Source organism: Schistocerca serialis, chromosome 12 (assembly GCF_023864345.2).
Source record: "Schistocerca serialis cubense isolate TAMUIC-IGC-003099 chromosome 12, iqSchSeri2.2, whole genome shotgun sequence".
Classification (NCBI taxonomy): Eukaryota; Metazoa; Arthropoda; class Insecta; order Orthoptera; family Acrididae; genus Schistocerca; species Schistocerca serialis.
Window position 1 is genome coordinate 27,719,042 of NC_064649.1, and position 23,592 is coordinate 27,742,633.

Genomic DNA, 23,592 nt, shown 5'->3' on the forward strand with positions numbered 1-23,592 from the left:
TGCGTTATGCATGGTTTGCTTCCAAATTATCTTCTGAAAGGTAGGTTCATCTATATCTACATAGATACTCTGCAAATCACATTTAAGTGCCTGGCAGAGTGTTCATCGAACCACTTTCACAATTCTCTATTATTCCAATCTCGTATAGCGCGCGGAAAGAATGAACACCTATATCTTTCCGTACGAGCTCTGATTTCCCTTATTTTATCTTTGTGATAGTTCCTCCCGATGTAATTCGGTGTCAACAAAATATTATCGCATTCGGAGGAGAAATTTGGTGATTGGAATTTCGTGAGAAGATTCCGTCGCAACGAAAAACGGCTTTCTTTTAATGATGTCCATCCCAAATCCTGTATCATTTCTGTGACACACTCTCCCAAATTTCGCGATAATACAAAACGTGCTGCCTTTTTTTGAACTTTCTCGATGTACTCAGTCAGTCCTATCTGGTAATGTTCCGACACCGCTCAACAGGTTACTGAAAATGTTAACGAGGTTTGTTTCCCCACGGAAAAGCTCCAAAGACCTTGTGTATACGGAAACATAGCATTTATTCAATGCAGCTGGTGCCGTTTAACTTTATGTTTTCCATGTTTTTACGAAAAATACCATCCTACAACTTGTGCTCGTAATGTCGAAAGCGACGATTAATCGTACATCTTTCGAAAGCCGTCTGTGCCGCTCATAAACTTGGAGGTAACAAGTCGCTTAGGGCTCCTTTCAGGTATGAGGGATTCCTCAAATCACGCACAAGCATACATTTTCAGTTTGGTCGTTTACTAGTCGATAGTTATGAATATTATATTATTTGTGATAGTAAAAATTTTCAGACTGCCAAATAACATTGTAAATTTAATAAAAGTTCATCCGATTACACGCATTTTTTCCCATTATATCGATTTTAATATAAATAGTAAAAGAAATGAGTGTGTTGAAAATAAAAAAAACTGACGAACGGGACTCGATCCAGCGACCCAACGATTACGGCGCTTGAACGCTATCCACTAGGCTTCCGCCGCTTCCTGGTAGAAATGGCCACGTACAGGTATATGTTTGAGACCGAAATTATCTTGCGATTTTCTCAATAGCGCTTGAGAAGTACGAGCTACTGCTTACACATTTTGTTGTCCTAATGGAGTACTACGAGTGTACGAAGTTTGCAGTAAATCCGCGTTCCAAACGTCGTGGCTTCACCTTGTTAATAGGTTAGAGGATGTGTGATATTATTTGAGTGACTACAAAATGCAATCAAATTTCCAAAGAAATGGGCTACATGGAGCCAATTATCAGCATGACGTTTTAGCCTCTCTGGTCTGGATCCATGCACTAATCTCGTTGGGAAGGGTGTAATAAGATCGTTGTATCCTCTCTTGAGGCAAACTAGCCAGCTGTTGTAACTAACTGATCCTTGATATCTGGAATACTGACATTGAGACGGAGTTGACATCTGCACTGGTCCCACACATGTTCTGTCGAGGACCGGTCTATGGATCTCGCTGATCAGAGGAATACCAGACACAAGCATCTCTGGGCGAGCGTCGTCCTCCTGAAAAATGCCACCACGATACTGTCACATAACAGGTAAGGCATGGGGATGCAGGATGTCTGTTGTGTACCATTGTGCCATCAAACTCTTTCACACACTACCAGACGTGACCTCAAGTCGTACGCGATTCTCCCCCACACCAAGATGCATAGCAACAACAACACTGTGCCTCTCCAAAACGTCGGAAGAATGGGACCTCTCACCAAGTCACCGCAATGCTCGCCGACGGTCGACATTCGGGATAGTGCAGAACTGTCATCCACTGCTGAACACTGAACACAACGTGAAGCTATTTCTCATTAGTCCATGCTTCCCAATAACGGCATCACTCCAAACACTACCGTTCGTGTTGCGTTAACGGCAGCCTACGCATGATACGGTGATTGCTTTGTCTGGCTCCTACTGGTGTCCCTCCAATGATGGGGAATGAAAAAGACTGTTTCAGGGAGCCCATTACTTTCCCTGGGATGGCACGTACAGTTAAGACGTGTTTGGTGCACAAGATGGCTATCTGCCCTAGTGGTGGTCAGATGTGGTCGACTGGGACCTCAACAACTAGCATGCCAGCTCTCACGTTCCCACGCAGTCCAACATCTAGCCAGTGATACATCAGAATGTTCCACAAATTTGGATGTACGATTCGACCAGATGACCAAATAGAGATAGAAAGGGGACTGTGTGATTCGCTATGCCGATTTTCACGAAGTTTTGGCCATAACTGCGAATGAAGTTGAGAATCTGGTAAACGTGTTCAACATCTGTAGTATCGATAGAATCATATTCTTTGTAAGTCTGTGTTTTGAGACCAAAGATATTAGAGTAAGTCAGAGAGGAAAAAAAAAATTGTGGTAAGATCTTATGGGACCAAACTACTTAGGTTATCGGTCCCTAAGCCTACATACTACTTAATCTAACTTAAACTAACTTACAACTTACGCTATGGACAACACCGTGCCAGAGGGAAGACTCGAACCTCCGAAAGGGGGGGGGGGGGGGGAGCCGCCTGGACCGTGACCAGACGCCTGAGACCGCGGGGCGCAAAGTCAGAGAATAGTGCAGTGTAGTGTGTGTTACTCAGTCTGGTTATGTACTAGGTTTGAAAACGATGGAAGCTGGCCTGCCCTGAATTTCTTCTTGTTGGAACATTGCGTATGGTCAAGGTTTACTGTGGGAATTTTATAATGCAACATATGGTTTTGTCTTATAATTGAAACATGTGTGAAAGAAAGTAATTGTACACCGGAAAATTATTGAAAATATATTGCTGACTTGTCTTGTTAAGAGAGCTTTATGAAAGGGTGTATTGTGGTTTTGCTTAATGAAGCATACGAGGTGCGGCTAGAAAAAAACCGGACTGATGCTGGAAAAAACATTTATTTACAATTATTTACAATTTCATGTTATCTCCTTCAATGTACTCTCCTCCTCGGTCTCTACACCGCTCCATACGAATTTTCCACTGTTCATAGCAATGCTGCAGATCATTTTCGGTAAGTCCATACATTACTTCCGTCGCTTTTTCTTTTACTGCTTCAACAGTCTCAAATCTAGTTCCTTTCAAAGCTGACTTGACTTTAGGGAAAATAAAAAAGTCACAGGGGGCCAAATCAGGTGAGTAGGGTGGATGATCTAAGATGGGAATGTTGTGTTTTGCCAAAAACGTCTTCACTGACAACGCACTGTGAGCTGGGGCATTGTCTTGGTGAAGGATCCATGACTTTTTTCTCCACAAATCGTTCCGTTTTCTCCGTACTCGCTCACGTAGGGTAGCCAGGACGCTAATGTAGTAATGCTGATTCACTGTTTGTCCTTCTGGTACCCAATCAATGTGCACAATCCCTTTGATGTCAAAAAAAACAAAAAAAAACAATCATCATTGCCTTGAATTTCGATTTTGACACTCGTGCTTTTTTTTTGTCGTGGAGAACCAGGAGTTTTCCAATGCATCGATTGGCGTTTAGTTTCGGGATCGTAAGTAAAAAACCACGATTCATCGCAAGTAATAACATTTTGTAAGAAGGTGGGATCACTTTCAATGTTTTCGAGGATGTCAGAACAAATCATTCTTCGGCGTTCCTTCTGTTCAATTGTGAGACACTTTGGAACCATTTTTGAACACACTTTGTTCGTGTTGAAACTTTCATGAAGAATCTGCCTAACACTTTCCTTGTCAACTACTGTTAACTCAGACGCTGCTCTGATTGTTAAACGGCGATCTTGTCGAACAAGTTTACCGATTTTTTCAATGTTTGCATCAGTTTTTGCTGACTATGGTCTGCCAGTGCGAGTGTCATCACTGGTGTCTTCGCGGCCATCTTTAAATCGTTTAAACCAGTCAAACACTTGTGTTCGCGATAAACAATCATCGCCGTACACTTGTTGTAACATTACAAACGTTTCACTTGCAGATTTTCCTAGTTTGAAACAAAATTTGATGTTAACACGCTGTTCTTTCTGTACACTCAACATTTTCCGACTCACAGACAAAACGTCAACTACTTAAAACAGACGCCACGGGCAGACTGAGTGCAGGAGGCAGATGAAACTCGAGCAGTAGGCGGAGCGAGAGTCACGTCACAGGCCACGCGACTTTCAGCCTTATTGCATTCGTTTTATTGTTTCACCAGTACTAGTCCGGTTTTTTTCTAGCCACACCTCGTAGATATCTTGGATTTTTTGTTCTCAGTTATCAGTCGTTAAGTTTAGTTTCTCATTTTTCATTCTTCAACGTTATGAATGTGTTTGTACACTCGCATTGCACATAGCGAATTGTTCAAATGGCTCTAAGCACTATGGGACTTAACATCTGAGGTCATGAGTCCCGTAGACTCAGAACTGCTCAAACCTAACTAACCTGAGGACGTCACACACATCCGTCCCCGTGGCAGGATTTGAACCTGCGACCGCAACAGCAGCGCGGTTCCGGACTGAAGCGCCTAGAACCGCTCGGCCACAGGGGCCGGCTTCGGGAACTGTGTGCTGCAGAAGAATTTTTTGTCAAAACTGGCGAGATACCGTCTTGTATTACGCATCGAAAGCAAGACAAATGATATTCGATTTTTGACAGTCCCATCATTATCCCAATAGTGACAGGTTGGAGCACAGACGAGCGCTCCGTGTGCACAGGTAGGTCAATGAATTTATGATTGGCACAGTGTGCTTGTGAAAATAATAGCACGTCTGTTCAGACGTTTGATACTAGTACAAGATTTCAGTAAAGTGCTATTTTGTAAATTTTCAAGCCGTTTCATCAGATGCGTTAATTTTTTTGTTCATTTGTTATGTAATTACTCTACAATCACAATTCTCGTACAGTGACTGTTTGCAAGAGTAAAGCTAAAGATCAGCTACATTCAGGGCTGACTCATTTTGTTTCGCAGTAAGATAGTGTATACAAATTCTGTCGACAACTTATTTCTTTCTCGCAGGCGAATTGTTTAATGTACCAGCTAGTCCGAATTTCGCGTCGTGTAGAGTGAGCTTCACATATTTCCGATAAAAATTAAATTTTCTCGTAGTTCTATTGGGTTGCACTGACGTTTACATATTTCGATATAAAAATAAGTTTTATACAATGAAGAGCCAAAGAAACTGGTACTCCTGCCTAATATCGTGTAGGGTCCCCGCGAGCACGCAGAAGTGCGGCAACATGACGGGGCGATGACTCGACTGATGTCTGAAGTAGTGCTGGAGGGAACTGACACCGTGAATCCTGCAGGGCTATCCATAAATCGGTAAGAGTGCGATGCGTTGGACATCTCTTTTGAACAGCATGTTGCATGGCATCCCAGATGTGCTCAATAATGTTCATGTCTGGGGAGTTTGGTGGCCAGTGGACGTGTTTAGACTCAGAAGAGTGTTCCTGGAGCCATTCTGTAGCAATTCTGGATGTGTGGTGTGTCGCATTGTCTTGCAAGAATTGCCCAAGTCCGTCGGAATCCACAATGTTTGCAAGGATGCAGGTGATCAGACCGGACGCTTATGTACGTGTCACCTGTCAGAGTCGTATCTAGACGTATCAGGGGTCCCATATCAGCCCAACTGCACACGATCCACACCATTACAGAGGCTCCACCAGCTTTAACAGACCCGTTTTGATATGAGGAGGTCTCCATACCCATACACGTCCGTTCGCTCGGTACAATTTGAAACGAGACGTGTCCGACCAAGGCAACATGTTTCCAGTCATCAACAGTCCAATTTCGGTGTTGACGGGCCCAGGCGAGGCGTAAAGCTTTGTGTCGTGGAGTCTAAACAGATATGTTGCAAGGCATCCTATGTATGCTCAACAATGTTCATGTCTGGGAAATGTTTCAACACAGAAGAGTGTTACTGGAGCCACTCTGTAGCAATTCTGGACGTGTGGGGTGTCCCACTGTGCTGCTGGAGTTGTCCAGGTCCGTCGGAATGCACAATGGGTATGAATGGATGCAGGCGATCAGACAGGATGCTTACGTACGAGTTACCTGTCAGAGTCGTATCTACACGTATCAGAGGTCCAATACCACTCCAACTGCACACGCCTCACGCCATCACAGAGCCTCCACCAGCTTGAACAGTCCCCTGTTGACAATCATGATCCATGGGTTCATGAGGTTGTCTCCATATCCGTATACGTCCATTCGCTCGGTACAATTTGAAACGAGACTCGTCCGACCAGGCAACATGTTTCCAGTCAACAAAAATCCAATGTCGGTGTTGACGGGTCCAGGCCAGGAGTAAAGCTTTGTGTCGTGCAGTCATCAAGGGTAAACGAGTGGGCCTTTGGCTCCGAAAGCCCATATCGATGATGTTTCGTTGAATGGTTCACACGCTGACACTTGCTGATGGTCCAACATTGAAATCTGCAGCAGTTTGTGGAAGGGGTTGCACGTCTGTCGCGTTGAACGAGTGTCTTCAGTCGATGTTGGTCCCGTTATTGCAGGATATTTTCCCGGCCGCAGAGATTTGATGTTTTAGAGGATTTCTGATATTCACGGTACACTCGTGAAATGGTTGTACGTGAAAATCTTGATAACCTGCCATTGTAGCAGCGGTAACCGACCTAACAACTGCATTTGAATATGCATGCTTTTCTTTGGCGCTTCATTGTTGTTGTTGCCGTGGTCTTCAGTCATGAGACTGGTTTGATGCAGCTCTCCATGCTACTCTATCCTGTGCAAGCTGCTTCATCTCCCAGTACGTACCGCAGCCTACTTCCTTCTGAATCTGCTTAGTGTATTCACCTCTTGGTCTCCCTCTAAGATTTTTACCCTCCACGCTGCCCTCAAATATTAAATTGGTGATCCCTTGATGCCTCAGAACATGTCCTACCAACCGATCCCTTCTTCTAGTCAAGTTATGCCACAAACACCTCTTCTCCCCAATTCTGTTAAATACCTCCTCATTATTTACATGAGCTACCCACCTAATCTTCAACATTCTTCTGTAGCACCACATTTCGAAAGCTTCTATTCTCTTCTTGTCCCAACTACTTATTGTCCTTGTTTCACTTCCATACATGGCTACACTCCATACAAATACTTTCAGAAACGATTCCTGACACTTAAATCTATACTCGATGTTAACAAATTTCTCTTCTTCAGAAACGCTTCCCTTGCCATTGCCAGTCTACATTTTATATCCTCTCTACTTCGACCATCATCAGTTATTTTGCTCCCCAAATAGCAAAACTCCTTTACTACTTTAAGTGTCTCATTTCCTTATCTAATTCCCTCAGCATCACCCGAGTTTACTCTACTACATTCCATTATCCTCGTTTTGATTTTGTTGATGTTCATCTTATATCCTCCTTTCAAGACACTGTCCATTCCGTTCAACTGCTCTTCCAGGTCCTTTGCTGTCTCTGACAGAATTACAATGTCATCGGCGAACCACAAAGTTTTTATTTCTTCTCCATGGATTTTAATTCCTACTCCGAACTTTTCTTTTGTTTCCTTCACTGCTTGCTCAGTATACAGATTGAATAACACCGGGGACAGGCTACAACCCTGTCTCACTCCCTTCCCAACCACTGCTTCCCTTTCATGCCCCTCGAATCTTATAACTGCCATCTGGTTTCTGTACAAATTGTAAATAGCCTTTCGCTCCCTGTACTTTACCCCAGCCACCTTCAGAATTTGAAAGAGAGTATTCCAGTCAACATTGTCAAAAGCTTTCTCTAAGTCTACAAATGCTAGAAACGTAGGTTTGGCTTTTCTTAATCTAGCTTCTAAGATAAGTCGTAGGGTCAGTATTGCTCCACGTGTTCCAATATTTCTACGGAACCCAAACTGATCTTCCCCGAGGTCGGCTTCTACCAGTTTTTCCATTCGTCTGTAAAGAATTCGCGTTAGTATTTTGCAGCTGTGACTTATTAAACTGATAGTTCGGTAATTTTCACATCTGTCAGCACCTGTTTTCTTTGGGATTGGAATTATTATACTCTTCTTGAAGTCCGAGGGAATTTCGCCTGTATCATACATCTTGCCCACCATATGGTAGAGTAGTGTTAGGGGTGTCTCTCCCAAGGCTGTCAGTAGTTCTAATAGAATGTTGTCTACTCCCGGGGCCTTGTTTCGACTCAGGTCTTTCAGTGCTCTGTCAAACTCTTCACGCAGTATCCTATCTCCCATTTCATCTTCATCTACATCCTCTTCCATTTCCACAATATTGCCGTCAAGTACCTCGCCCTTGTATAGACCCTCTATATACTCCTTCCAACTTCCTGCTTTCCCTTCTTTGCTTAGAACTGGGTTTCCATCTGAGCTCTTGATATTCATACAAGTGGCTCTCTTTTCTCCAACGGTCTCTTTAATTTTCCTGTAGGCAGTATCTATCTTACCCCTAGTGAGATAAGCCTCTACATCCTTACATTTGTCCTCTAGCCATCCCTGCTTAGCCATTTTGCACTTCCTGTCGATCTCATTTTTGAGACGTTTGTATTCCTTTTTGCCTGCTTCACTTGCTGTATTTTTATATTTTCTCCTTTCATCAATTAAATTCAGTATCTCTTCTGTTACCCAAGGATGTCTACTAGCCTTCGTCTTTTTACCTAGTTGATCCTTTGCTGCCTTTACTACTTCATCCCTCAAAGCTACCCATTCGTCTTCTACTGTATTTATTTCCCCCATTCCTGTCAATCGTTCCCTAATGCTGTCCCTGAAACGCTGTACAACCTCTGGTCTAGTCAGTTTATCCAGGTCCCATCTCCTTAAATTCCCACCTTTTTGCAGTTTCTTCAGTTTTAATCCACAGTTCATAACCAATGGATTGTGGTCAGAGTCCACATCTGCCCCTGGAAATGTCTTACAATTTAAAACCTGGTTCCTAAATCTCTGTCATACCATTATATAATCTATCTGAAACCTGTCAGTATCTCCAGGCTTCTTCTATGTATACAACCTTCTTTTACGATTCTTGAACCAAGTGTTAGCTATGATTAAGTTATGCTCTGTGAAAAATTCTACCAGGCTTCATTGTATGTTAACAATACATGGAAGTAAGTATAGAATTTGACCTATGCAAGGAAAGCAAAGGAACAAAACTTTTGTAAACCACCACGTGCTCGACTGCCTTCTATACGCGAAGCTGATTCTCAGCAGGTGGGCCACTTTCCTCATCACGAGTGCTGCTCGCTCTTTGGTTTTCCGAGGCACTGTATAGTGTATTGATACTGGTATGAATGTCGTCGCGACTCACCCTGTGTATGGTGCCGGTCTCTATCTCGAGCAGGCCGGAGCCCGCCCCCAGCGGCGGGGGCGGCGCGGCGCCCGCGGAGGCGGCGGCGAGGCCGCTGGCGCTCCTCTTGCTGCCGGCGCCGGCCAGCCCCACGCTGAGGGAGAGCACCTTCAGCGAGGCGGGGAACAGCGTGCTGAGCGTGCAGTTGACCCGCCGGCCGTAGTTGCGCAGCGTGTACACGTCGGACACGCCCTCCAGCAGGATGTTGCACGCTGCACACAGCACGACAGCAACAGGTAGGGGGCGTGTCTCAGGGGCCAGACCACGGTAAACTGCAAACTTTTTGGGTCAAACTGTAACAGGTGATGTTAGGTCCACAATAGATACGATGGTCGCCCAGAAAGTAACGCACCGCATTTGTTTCTCGAACAATTCTATATTGTACGTAACGTTTCTAGCATTTGTAGACTTAGAGAAAGCTTTTGACAACGTTAACTGGAATACTCTCTTTCAAATTTGAAGGTGGCAGGGGTAAAATACAGGGAGCGAAAGGCTATTTACAATTTGTACAGAAACCAGATGGCAGTTATAAGAGTCGAGGGGCATGAAAGGGAAGCAGTGGTTGGGAAAGGAGTGAGACAGGGTTGTAGCCTGTCCCCGACGTTATTCAATCTGTATATTGAGCAAGCAGTGAAGGAAACAAAAGAAAAATTCGGAGTAGGTATTAAAATCCATGGAGAAGAAATAAAAACTTTGAGGTTCGCCGATGACATTGTAATTCTGTCAGAGACAGCAAAGGACTTGGAAGAGCAGTTGAACGGAATGGATAGTGTCTTGAAAGGAGGATATAAGATGAACATCAACAAAAGCAAACCAAGGATAATGGAATGTAGTCAAATTAAATCGGGTGATGCTGAGGGGATTAGCTTAGGAAATGAGACACTTAAAGTAGTAAAGGAGTTTTGCTATTTGGGGAGCAAAATAACTGATGATGGTCGAAGTAGAGAGGATATAAAATGTTGACTGGCAATGGCAAGGAAATCGTTTCTGAAGAAGAGAAATTTGTTAACATCGAGTATAGATTTAAGTGTCAGGAAGTCGTTTCTGAAAGTATTTGTATGGAGTGTAGCCATGTATGGAAGTGAAACATGGACGATAACCAGTTTGGACAGGAAGAGAATAGAAGCTTTCGAAATGTGGTGCTACAGAAGAATGCTGAAGAGAAGGTGGGTAGATCACGTAACTAATGAGAAGGTATTGAATAGGATTGGGGAGAAGAGAAGTTTGTGGCACAACTTGACTAGAAGAAGGGATCGGTTGGTAGGACATGTCCTGAGGCATCAAGGGATCACAAATTTAGCATTGGAGGGCAGCGTGGAGGGTAAAAATCGTAGAGGGAGACCAAGAGATCAATACACTAAGCAGATTCAGAAGGATGTAGGTTGCAGTAGGTACTGGGAGATGAAGAAGCTTGCACAGGATAGAGTAGCATGGAGAGCTGCATCAAACCAGTCTCAGGACTGAAGACCACAACAACAACAACGTAACGAGAATTACACACACGAAAGAATGGTGTTTCATCTTCACGCCCCATTTTTCCACGTAATGTCCATCCCGTTCTCTGGCCTTCCTCCAGCGCGGAACAAGGACGTGTGTGCCCCGCCGGTACAAATCCTTGTCCTGGTGGAGGAGCCAGTGATTCACTGTCGTCAAAATGTTTTCCACGAATGGCCCAAACAAGTGGAAGCTCGATGTAACTTGCCAGGTATGACAGCCGTAGATGGTCTCCCCGACTGCTGCAAATCGTGGAGCTCCGCCGAACCACGTTCCCAACCTCACCCTCCGTGCCCAGCGACTAACTGTACCTCTGTCGACAGCACATACTCCATAGACTTTGCACAAGCGTTTGTGAATATTCCCCACAGTTTCTTTCTCTACAGTGGGCAATTCAATGACGGCACGTTGCTTGTACTGTACATCATCTACAGACGCCATTTTGAAACTGCCCTTCAGCTACGCTATCTGCCGGGAGTGATGGAAACTTGGCGCGCTAACTCAGAAGACTTCAAATTTATTTATTTATTTATTTTTTATTTATTATAACACGTACGTAACGTTTCGCGATCGTAGCAATGTTTTCGGCTGAGAAAAAAAATGCGGTGCATTATTTTCTGGCCAACCGTCGTATTATTCAGAATGTTTTCATGAAGAGCATATAGTACAGTCCTACGAGGCGCTGATTGCCCCTCAAGTAGCATCATGAGGCTGAGGGCTTTCCCTTCCAGTCCTTCCACCAACGGAAAACCTCCGGCAGTACAGGGAATTGAAGGTAGGTCCTCCGCATGCCAGTCTATACGGTGGCATCCTCGAGAACGAAAGGTTTCTTTGCGCAGTAGCGTTCAGTGACAATCTTCGCGGTCCTCGCTCACGACTAAGGTTTCCCAGCGCCGACTTGCCCCTATTCGTGTTCCATCTCTACTATATTTATTGAGGAACATGCATTTGTTTGCCAACTATCAGTTGGTTTTTGAATTCGACTTTCAGCCATTTTTAGTGGACAAGGTGTACGATGGAAACAAAACCTTCTGTGTTGTAAATAAATAATAAAAATTCCAGACTAATTATAACATTCATAATTAAAACGAGCTCATGAGTTTGATAGTAGGAAAGGCGAATGCTTGACTTCACTTTGTCGGGAGAATCCTAGAAAAGTTTAGTACATCCATCAAGGTGACTGCATGTAGAACACTAGTGCGACCTATTCTTGTACGCTGCTCTAGTGTTTGGGATTCTCACCAGGCTGGATTAATAGAAAACATTGAATCAATTCAGGGGCGGGCTGCTAGATTTGTTACCGACAGGTTCGAACAACGCGTTAAGTGTTACAGAAATGCTTCAGGAACTCAGATAGGAATCCCTCTAGGGAAGGCGACGTTCTTTTCGAGAAACGCTGTTGAGAAAATTTAGGGAGCCGGCATTTGAAGCAGACTACTGAACGATTCTACTGCCGCCAACGTAGATTTCGCATAAGGACCACGAAGGTAAGATACAAGAAGTTGGTGCTCACATGGAGGCGTATAGACAGTATTTCTCTCGCTCTGTTTGTGAGTAGAACAGCAAAGGAATTGACCAGCAATGCTACAGGTACACTCCGCCACGCACCGTACGGTGGCTTGCAGAGTATGTGTGCAGATGAAGATATAAAAAAAATGTTAAACTCAGAAATGACCAGTAAAACTGATTCCGTTTCAGAAAGGACTGAATAATGCAGATGATGAAACTTTCGTCACTTATGTAATAAACCTCAGAGGTAAAGGCTCTGAGCACTATGGGACTTAACATCTATGGTCATCAGTCCCCTAGAACTTAGAACTACTTAAACCTAACTAACCTAAGGACATCACAAAACACCCAGCCATCACGAGGCAGAGAAAATCCCTGACCCCGCCGGGAATCGAACCCGGGAACGCGGGCGTGGGAATCAGAGGTAAAGGTAAAGCTGCCAGCAACACGAAGGCTAGTAGGAGCACACGGCCCTTTACTGGGCACGGTTCTACTGACGCTCACATACTCAGCCAGTTGCAGGAGGACCTATAGTGTACTTCGAGCCTCGTTGCAATTTGCCTTTCTTCCCATATACATAACATTGCCAAACGTGACAGAAATCATGTGCCAAGAGGATGTAGGAGGAACTGTGGACTGAACCCCGAATCTGAAGGCTTGAATTCTGACAGACATCCAATTAAACGCCTACATATAGAAAAAATTAATTTCAGAAGGGAAAGCTAAAAACGTATCCTCTTAATTCCTCCTCCTCCAGTACTAGAACTTTTATTGTTACACAGTTACTGGCACAAAGGACTTACACGTACACACCATTTGCTAACCCACGTGTATTTAGTGTCTACATCTACCTCTACACTCTGCAAGCCTCCATACGAAGTGGGGTGCAAGATGCTTCTGACATAATTACTATCCTTCCCTTTCCATGTACCATGCGAGAGCAGGATGTGTGGCAAGAACGAGTGTCGATAAACTTTCGTATGCGCTGTACTTCCTCTGTTTTTGCGGTGCATTACTTTCTGTGTAACCCTCGTGTATTGAGATAGGGAACCAATGGTTGAGTTGGGTTGGGTTGTTTGGGGAAGGAGACCAGACAGCGAGGTCATCGGTCTCATCGGATTAGGGAAGGATGGGGAAGGAAGTCGGCCGTGCCCTTTCAAAGGAACCATCCCGACATTTGCCTGGAGCGATTTAGGAAAATCACGGAAAACCTAAATCAGGATGGCCGGACGCGGGATTGAACCGTCGCCCTCTCGAATGCGAGTCCAGTGTCTAACCACTGTGCCACCTCGCTCGAACACTCTACACTACGTAACAGCCGGCCGCTGTGGACGAGCGGTTCTAGGCGCTTCCACGCGGCTGCTACGGTCGCGGGTTCGAATTCTGCCTCGGGCATGGATGTGTGTCATGTCTTTAGGTTAGTTAGGTTTACTTAGATCTAAGTCTAGGGGACTGATTACCTCAGATGTTAAGTCCCACAGTGCTTAAAGCCCTTTGAACCAGTTTTTTCAACACTACGTAACAACAATGTAAGTGTTCAAAGCGACGACCGCCGGTGTCAATGCATGTACGAGGTCTGTTCAAAAAATTCCGGAACATTCGCAATTTGGCGCCATTAGTGTGTTGGAGCGAAATGCGATTTGCATCCCTGAATTTAACGTGTAACAGCTGGAAGTTTCACTGTTGTATGTCTGTTATTGTTCAGTGCTGTATTAAGTAGAACGTTGTGTCGGACAGTTTGCGAATTTCGAGATGGCAGAGTTACAACAGCAACGTGTCTGCATTCAATTTTTTACAGAGATACACAAATAATGCAGGTGCCTACGGTGATTAATGCTTAAGCTATTCTCAGTGTTACGAATGGTTCACGCGGTTTAAAAGTGGCAGGACGGAAGATGACCCTTATTCAGAACGCCCCTCGACACCTACCTTCATGTCACGAACATCGACGAAATTATGCCTGCCAAATGAAGAGTGAGTGTCCGAGGTATTGCAGAAGAATGTAACATTTCAGTTGGGTCATGTCGCGAAATTCTGACACAGCACCTTGGAATGGATCGTGTTGCCGTCAAGTTTTTCCTACGGCTCATTAGACAAGAACAGAAAGACCTTCGCCTCGCAATTTGTGAAGAGCTTTTGGACCGTGCAAATGAGAACGAGATGTTCCTTAAGAGAATCGTTCGTAATAATAAGACCAAGGTTCAGTCTTCGTAATGGGTCGGCAAAGGTTCTCAAAGACCAAAAGAACCTCGTCAGGTCAGGTCAAATGCCAAAGCCATACTGAAATTCGAAGGATTATTTCATCATGAATTCGTGCCACAGGGTAATCCCAAAAGTCAGGTCTTCTATTTTTTTATAAGTACAGAACTCTGTTTGTGTGGCAGTTGGTCACACTGTTATGAATAGTGGTTCACGCGCTGTGTGTAAACATGCGCACGCCGCGCTGAGGCGCGCAGTCTTGGCTTGGCAGCCTTTGAGAATGGGACTCCCGTTGGATGTTACCGCCAAGTGAGAACTGCGCGCAGTTATTCGGTTCTTGAACGCAAAGGGCACTGCGCCGATTGAAATGCATCGCCAATTGACGGAAGTGTATGGTGGGTCGTGCATGGATGTCAAAAATGTTCGTAAGTGGGGTAGAGAATTTGCAGCCGGTCGGACCGAAATTCACGACGAGCAAAGGAAAGGCAGTCCGCCAATTTCTGAGGAGACAGTGTTGAAGGTTGAGCAAAGCACGCGTGAAGATCGGCGGCTCACCCTGGGTGATCTCTGGACGTTGGTTCCTGTGGTTTCCCGAAGCACCGCTCACAGAATTTGAACGGAAACATTGAACTACCGGAAGGTGTGCGCAAGATAGGTGCCACGCATGCTGACTGAGGACCACATGCGACAACGAGTTGATGCTTCCCGTGCATTTCTTCACCGCCTTGCAGCCGAACAGGACAACTTTCTGGACTCAATTGTCACGGGAGACAAAACCTGGGCATACCAATTTAGACCTGAGACCAAGCAACAATCGCGCCAGTGACGGTATCCTTCTTCGCCAAAGCCGCGGAAATTCAAACAAACACAGTCTGCCGGTAATGTAATGACAACAGTTTTTTGGGATCGGAAAGGGGTATTGTTGGTCGACTTTATGCCCACTGGGACCACAATTAACGCTGACATGTACTGTGAGACTCTGAAAAAACTCAAACGGGCAATTCACAAACGGAGAAGAGGAATGTTGAGCAAGGGCGTACACATTCTCCATGACAACGCTCGCCCACATATCGCTCGGCAAACAGTTGCTGTTCTGCAACAGTTTCAGTGGAACATAATCACCCACCCACCCTATAGTCCTGACTTGGCGCCCAGTGACTATCACCTGTTCCTTAGGTTAAAAGAACATTTGGCCGGAAAGCGATTCACCTCCGACGAGGAGGTGAAAGAAGAGTTTCATAACTTTCTGAACAGAATGGCGGCGAGCTTGTGTGACATGGGCATACAAAAAGTGACACAGCGTCTACAAAAATGGATCGACAGAAATGGTGATTATGTCGAAAAATTGCTAAATTTTCAAGCTGTAAACTGATGTAAACCATTGTAGAAATAAACAGGTCTATGTGCTTATAAACAAAATAGACCTTACTCTTGGGATTACCCTCGTAAAATCGATGGTACTATCGGGACGTATTGCGATACCTGCGAGAAAATGGTATAAGCAAACGGCCTGAATTATGGTGAGGCAATTCATAGCTCTTGCATCAGCATAACGCAGCCGCACATTCATCGCCGTTGGTGCATGGCTATTGCCCAAAAGCACTGTGTTGCCTCATCCTCTGTACTCTCCAGACCTGGTCCCTGCGGTTATTTTTTTTTTTATTTTCACACCTGGAAACCCTGTTGAAAGGACGAAGATCGGCAACGATGACATAAAAGAAAATTCGCAGACGGCGCTTCGCGCGATGCAGCAAGAGGCGTACCAAGACTGCTTCCGAAACTGGAAACTGCATTGGACGAATCTTGAAGGAGACCATGAGCAGTAAGTAAAACGTAAGTGTAGAAAAAGTTTCACACAGTTGCGGAATTTACACTACTGGCCATTAAAATCGCTACACCACAAAGATGACGTGCTACAGACACGAAATTTAACCGACAGGAAGAAAATGGTGTGATATGCAAATGATTAACTTTTCAGAGCATTCACATAAGGTTGGCGCCGGTAGCTACACCTACAACGTGCTGACATGGGGAAAGTTTCCTACCGATTTCTCATACACAAACAGCAGTTGACTGGCGTTGCCTGGTGAAACGTTGTTGTGATGCCTCGTGTAAGGAGGAGAAATGCGTACCATCACGTTTCCGACTTTGATAAAGGTCGGATTGCAGCCCGTCGTGATTGCGGTTTATCGTATCGCGACTCTGCTGCTCGCGTTGGTTGAGATCCAATGACTGTTAGCAGAATATGGAATCAGTGGGTTCAGGAGGGTAATACGGAAGGCTGTGCTGGATCCCAACGGCCTTGTATCACTAGCAGTCGACATGACAGGCATCTTATCCGCATGGCTGTAACGGATCGTGCAGCCACGTCTCGATCCCTGAGTCAGCAGATGGGGACGTTTGCAAGACAACAACCATCTGCACGAACAGTTCGACGACGTTTGCAGCAGCACGGACTATCAGCTCGGAGACCGTGGCTGCGGTTACCCTTGACGCTGCATCACAGACAGGAGCACCTGCGATGGTGTACTCAACGACGAACGTGGGTGCACGAATGGCAAAACGTCATTTTTTCGGATGAATCCAGATTCTGTTTACAGCATCATGATGGTCGCATCCGTGTTTGGCGACATCGCGGTGAACGCACATTGGAAGCGTGTATTCGTCATCGCCTTACTGGCGTATCACCCGGCGTGATGGTATGGGGTGTCATTGGTTGCACATCTCGGTCACCTCTTGTTCGCATTGACGGCACTTTGAACAGTGGACGTTACATTTAAGATGTGTTACGACCCGTGGCTCTACCCTCCATTCGATTCCTGCGAAACCCTACATTTCAGCAGGATAATGCATGACCGCATGTTGCAGGTCCTGTACAGGCCTTTCTGGATACAGAAAATGTTCGACTGCTGCCCTCGCCAGCACATTCTCCAGATCTCTCACCAACTGAAAACGTCTGGTCAATGGTGGCCGAGCAACTGGCTCGTCGCAATACGCCAGTCACTACTGTTGATGAACTGTGGTATCGTGTTGAAGCTGCATGAGCAGCTGTACCTGTACACGCCATCGAAGCTCTGTTTGATCAATGCCCAGACGTATAAAGGTCGTTACTACGGCCAGAGGTGGTTGTTCTGGGTACTGATTTCTCAGGATCTATTCACCCAAACTGCTTGAATATGTAATCACATGTCAGTTCTAGTGTAATATATTTGTCCAATGAATACCCGTTTATCATATGCATTTCTTCTTGGTGTAGCAATTTTAATGGCTAGTAGTTTATTGAACAGACCTAGTATTGCAATGGTGCATGCAGTACTTCCACACTTTCACAAATGTACCGGGTGTCTGTTTTACACTGGAACAGACGGCAGGTGACAAGCAGGTTAAATCTCTGACCACCAAACAGACAGCCAGCCGAAGTGGCCGTGCGGTTAAAGGCGCTGCAGTCTGGAACTGCAAGACCGCTACGGTCGCAGGTTCGAATCCTGCCTCGGGCATGGACGTTTGTGATATCCTTAGGTTAGTTAGGTTTAACTAGTTGTAAGTTCTAGGGGACTAATGACCTCAGCAGTTGAGTCCCATAGTGCTCAGAGCCATTTGAACCATTTGAACCAAACAGACATACCGTACACAACTTAGCCAATAGCACGCGTGTCATGTGGTAACAGCACGCAACGCACCGGCGCGTTAACCTGAGCCGCACGCACACCACTATCCCTGGTGTCAGTCCTCCATTGCGTGAGTCAGCCTGTGACGTGTTCCTGTGAGATTTAGTTCTGTGGGAGACGCGTAGTCAAAGATGGAACGTAAGTCGTCATGGGAGTTGGCAGACATGCTTTTCATTAATGATGCGGCAGGATGTAGTGCCTGTAAGGGAGCACGCGTTTACAGAACATTACCAACAGATGGCAAGTTAATAGGAAGTAGTTTATCTCCGTGGATGCCAATTTAACGAGAGACGGGGTCGTTCACGCCACAGAGAGCTGGCCAAGGTTTCTGCCAAAGACATGTCCAAACACCAGACTTTCGGAGATGGTACCGGATCGTGTAGCCAACCACATAAGCACCTATCAACTTGCCCATGAAACGCTCATTTTTTGAAGGATAGTGTGTGTAAAGTACTGAAGAAATATCGGTTCATCTCTGGCTTAGAGAACGTATGCAAGCACTGGTGCCAACGGTGCTTCAGCCCCACGTTAACCTCTGTCAGTGGATTATACACCACGGTAGTGTAGTACCGAACTTCATGCTTGTTTACTGTTCATAGATGAGGCATCATTTAGCCTTGATGGTGTCTTCAACTACCACGACAGCCATGTCTCGAGTGAGGACAATCCCCAGGCCAACCACATCGGTGGACACCAGTAATGATTCTCTGTCAATGCACGGGTGGACCTTGTCCAATACCATCTTAACAGGACTTTATTTGCTGCCTCCTCGTTTGACAGGTCCGTGTTAGCTAGTGTTCCTGTGAGATGTACTTCCACAGTTCTTTGAGACTGTACCCCTTGTTTCCGTGAAAGGGTGTGGTTTCAACATGACGGTGCACAAGCCTACTTCGATGTTTATGTCCGCGAGCTGGACGTGGAAGTGGAGGCCGTGTCACATGGCCAATGCGACTGCCTGATCACGCGCCTCTGGAATTTTTCCTCTGGAATTACATAAAGACGTTGGTGCATGCAACCCCTGTAGAAACGGATGAAGATCTGCTTGCTAGGATCCGAGGTGCCTGTGATCTTTGAGAGAGTGCCGTAGAACTTCATGCGCCATTTCCACGTAAGCATTGAGACTGGCGGTCGTTACTTTCAACAATTACTATGAGCCACAATATTGTTCAAAAATGGCTCTGAGCACTATGGGACTTAACATCAGAGGTCATCAGTATCCTAGAACTTAGAACTAGCTGCGCCTACAAGACATGCAGGGGTGTACGTGCACCAATCATAATCACACCCCACACCGTCAAACCACAACCTCCATATAGGTCCCTTTCAAGGACATTAAGGGGTTGGTGTCTGGTTCCTGGTTCACGCCAGATGAGAACCCGGCGAGAATCACTGTTCTGACTATACCTGGACTCGTCCGTGAACATAACCTCGCACCACTGTTCCAATGACCATGTACTGTGTTCTTGACACCAGGCTTTACGAGCTCTCCTGCGACCAGGGGTCAGTGGAATGTATCTTGCACGTCTCTGGGCGAATAAACCGTGTCTGTTCAATCGTTGTAGACTGTGTGTCTGGAGAGAACTGTTCCAGTGGCTGCAGTAAGGTCCCGAGCAAGGCTACCTGCAGTACTCCGTGGCCGTCTGCGGACACTGATGGTGAGATATCGGTCTTCTTGTGGTGTTGTACACTGTGGACGTCCCGTACTGTAGCGCCTGGACACGTTTCCTCTCTCCTGGAATCGTTGCCATAATCTTGAGATCACACTTTGTGGCACACGGAGGGCCTTTGCTACGATCTGCTGTGTTTGACCAGCCTCCAGTGGCCCTAGTATTCTACCCCTCATAACGTCATCAATATGTGTTCTTTGAGCCATTTTCAACACCCAGTCACCAATAGCATTTCTGAAAACGTCTCCACACTTACTCGCTGCACCGTACTCTGACATCTACCAATACACCTCTGCGTATGTGGACTGCTGCCAGCGCCACCGTGCGACGACCGCAGGTCAAATGCACCGCATGGTCATACCCCGAGGTGATTTAAAACCGCAAACCGCCCACCAGAGCGTTGTTCCACCATGTATCAGCATTATCCTTAATTTATGAGCATGAGTGTAGAAATTCTGCCGATGTCTGTGCGACGCCCAAGGAATTCGGCAGACTATGGCTGTTGACCGGGGTAGTATGAGGGCTGATCCAGTAGCGGAAACAAACATCTACAGATTAAATGCAAATAAAACTAAAAATTAGAAATTAAAAAAATTCTTTAGTGCAAACAGTAGTATTAGTAGTTCGCGAACTGGTTAACTGTTTTATTGTAGCTCTGTAGTACTAGAAATAGTGTAGTATTAAAAAATTAAGTATCAGGAATGAACAGTTAGTATGTAGATTTATTATTATACAAGAAAGTGTGATTTGTATGGCAAATTTTAGCTTTTCAGGCAATAGACTGTAATTCAGAGGAATAAATAGACAAATAAATAAATACTGCCAGTATATATTTTACACCCTTTCTACATCGGCCATTACTTATTTTGCCGTCCAAATAGCAAAACTCATCTCCTACTTACAGTGCTTCACTTTCTGATCTAACTTACCCAGTATCACCTAAAGTAATTCCACTACATTCTTCTTCTTCTTCTTCTTCTTCTTTCGTTTCACCCTCTTTGGGGTATGCTGGATCAATCATTCCTTTGTGTGGTGTTCTTTTCTTAGGGCCCAGTATTTCTTCATTCTTTCTGATTTTCTTCTCCTCTCTTCTTCCGAGATGAAGGGTTTGGACTTTTGTGTAGATTTGTGTTGGAACCTTATGTTTTCATCTTTAATAATTAATTTAGCTGTTCGATCAATAAGTGAATTTTCTGAAATCTCTAATTCTACTAGGTCTTTCTCAGTTTCTTTAAACCAGTTGGGTTTTGTTTTGCGGTTACGGAAGAAGTCAGAGATCTGTTTAGTTAATCTGTTGGAATTCATTCTGAGAATATGACCATAAAAATGTATCCTTTTTCGCAAAGTATCTAAAAGTTTTTCAATTTTCTTGTAGTGTGTTTCATTTTTGATGTATATAATCTTATTGTCTTGAAATTTTGGTCCTATGATTTTTCTTAAACTTTTTCTTTCCTTCAGCTCAATTTTCTCCCTTTGGCCTTTTAAATTCATGTTAAGTGTTTCTGCTGCATACAGTGCTTCTGGCTTAATCACTGTCTTGTAATGTGTAATTTTGGACCCCCATGAAAGGGATTTTTTGTTGTATGTATTTTTTGTTAGTTGGAAGGCCAATTCAAGTTTATTTTTTCTGGATTCCATTGCTTTGCTTTCCCCAGCATTCCAACAAATCCATTCTCCGAGATATTTGAATTCTTTTACTATTTCGATCTTCTGTTCTTGAACTTTGAGGTATTTACGCGAGTGCTTGATGTTTGTCAATATCTTAGTTTTTTCGAAGGAGATATGAAGACCTATTTTAGCTGCTTGTTTCTTTAGTTCAAGGATTTGCTCCCGTGCTTCTTCCATTGTTTCAGCAAACAGGGCCATAACATCTGCAAAAGCAGTGCAATTTACTGTAAGGTTCTTCCTTTTGCAACCCAGTCTTATACCACTTTTAATACTTGTGTTCCATTCTCTGACTACTTTCTCAAGCGCACAATTGAACAGCAAAGGTGAGAGCCCATCCCCCTGTCGTACTCCCGTTTTTATTTCAAAGGATTCCGATAATTTGCCCATAAATTTAACTTTCGAAAATGTATTTGTAAGGGTCGCTTTCATGATATTAGTTGATTTCTTATCCAAACCCGTTTCTTCCAGGACTGATAATAGAGATTCTCTATCAATCGAATCGCATACTTTTTGCCCTTGATTTTTGGTATGACACAACGTTTTTGAGGTTTAGTATTTGTTCCGAACATGATCTACCCTTTCTAAAACCTCCCTCGTATTCCCCGATTTGCGGGTCCGATTGCGGCTCTGCCCTGTTCAAAAGGACTTTAGAAAGAATACTGTACGTCATATCCAGCAGTGACATTCCTCTGTAATTGTTGGGGTCTGTCTTCAAACCTTTCTTGTGGATAGGGTGGATGAGAACTGTTCTTCATTCTGCAGGGATCTCTTCTTCTTTCCAGATTTTAACGAAAACACACTTAATGGATGTAACTGCATTTTTGTCAGCCTTTTTCCATAGTTCGGCCACTATTTGGTTTTCTCCGGACGCCTTGTTGTTTTTAAGTTCTGAAATAATCTTCTGTAGTTCTTCAGTCGTCGGTGGTTCTGAATCCGGCTTCTCACGGTTATTTGGGATGGATTCAAATTTTTGAAGGATGAGTTCACAATTCAAGAGTTTCTCAAAGTAGCCTGCTAGTATTTATCAATTTTCCGTGTTATTGTGAGCGATGGTCCCATTTACATCTCTGAATTGGAGGGTGGGTGCTTTGTATCTTGATAACCTTTGTTTGAAAGTTCTATAAAAGTTCCTTGAGTTGTTTTTAGCAAATTCTTCATCAATTTGGCTGATATTTTTGTTTTCATGTGTCTTCCTAATCCTTTTTATATTTTTATCTACCAGTTTTCTAACTGTAACGAAATTCAATCTGCTTTCTTCTGTTTTCTGTGACTGCCAGTTTTGCCATGCCTGTTTTCTTGTTTCAATGAGGGCATCACATTCCAGCGACCACCAGGCATGTTTTTTACTTGTTAGGTGCTATCCGTTCGGCTGTAGTAATGAGGTTTTCCTTGATACCCCCCCAGCTTTGTGTCTGAATGGTTTCGGTTGCTTTTGTGAATTCATCTGATTTTAATTTCTTTTCTGTGCTATACTTCCGACCCTTAATTTGTTTCATGCTGCGTTTCCTGTTTGGGATGACTTTGAACTTAATTTTAGAAAGGGAGTGGTCTGAATCCAAGTTTGCACCCCTGAGTACCCTAACATTCATGATTTCTTTGCTAGAAACCTTCTTGGTTGCCACATGATCAAGTTGAAATTCCCCAATGCTAGGATTTGGGGATATCCATGTCTTTTGTCTTCGTGTTAGTGTCTTGAAAGCTGTGGATTTAAGAATTAAATTGTGTGCTTGGCAAAGTTCTATTAACCTCACACCATTTCTGTTTGTTCTCTTGTGTGCAGGATAGTGCATTAAAATCTCCCAAGAAGACTGATGATGTTTTTACCCGGAATTTTCTGAATAATGTCATCTAGATGATTCCAAAAGTCCTCCACTTTTTCTTTGTTTTTCCTGTTATCCTCAATTATAGGGGTATATGCATTGATAATTGTGTAGATTTTGTTTGTGCTTGTGTGTGTACGACTTGAGATTCTTTCTGATTGGGAATCAAAGTCAACTATTAAGTTGACGATTTGTTTGTTGATTATAAAGGCTGTTGCAAGGTGTGGTACATTTTTCATTACTCTCGGTCCCACTTTACCTATGTAGATCCTAAAACCTTCGGAATCGAAGGCATCTGTATC

The 23,592-nt window shown here is 44.4% G+C and overlaps 1 protein-coding gene across 1 annotated transcript in view; it reads right to left on the reverse strand.

Moving 5' to 3' along the window:
* LOC126428111 (corticotropin-releasing factor-binding protein) overlaps positions 1 to 23,592 on the reverse strand; it is a 1,025,460-nt gene that overhangs the window by 35,723 nt on the left and 966,145 nt on the right. The window contains exon 6 of the mRNA XM_050090015.1: positions 9,227 to 9,477. Within this exon, the coding sequence (XP_049945972.1) occupies positions 9,227 to 9,477 (251 nt within the window). The remainder of the gene's footprint in view (positions 1 to 9,226; positions 9,478 to 23,592) is intronic.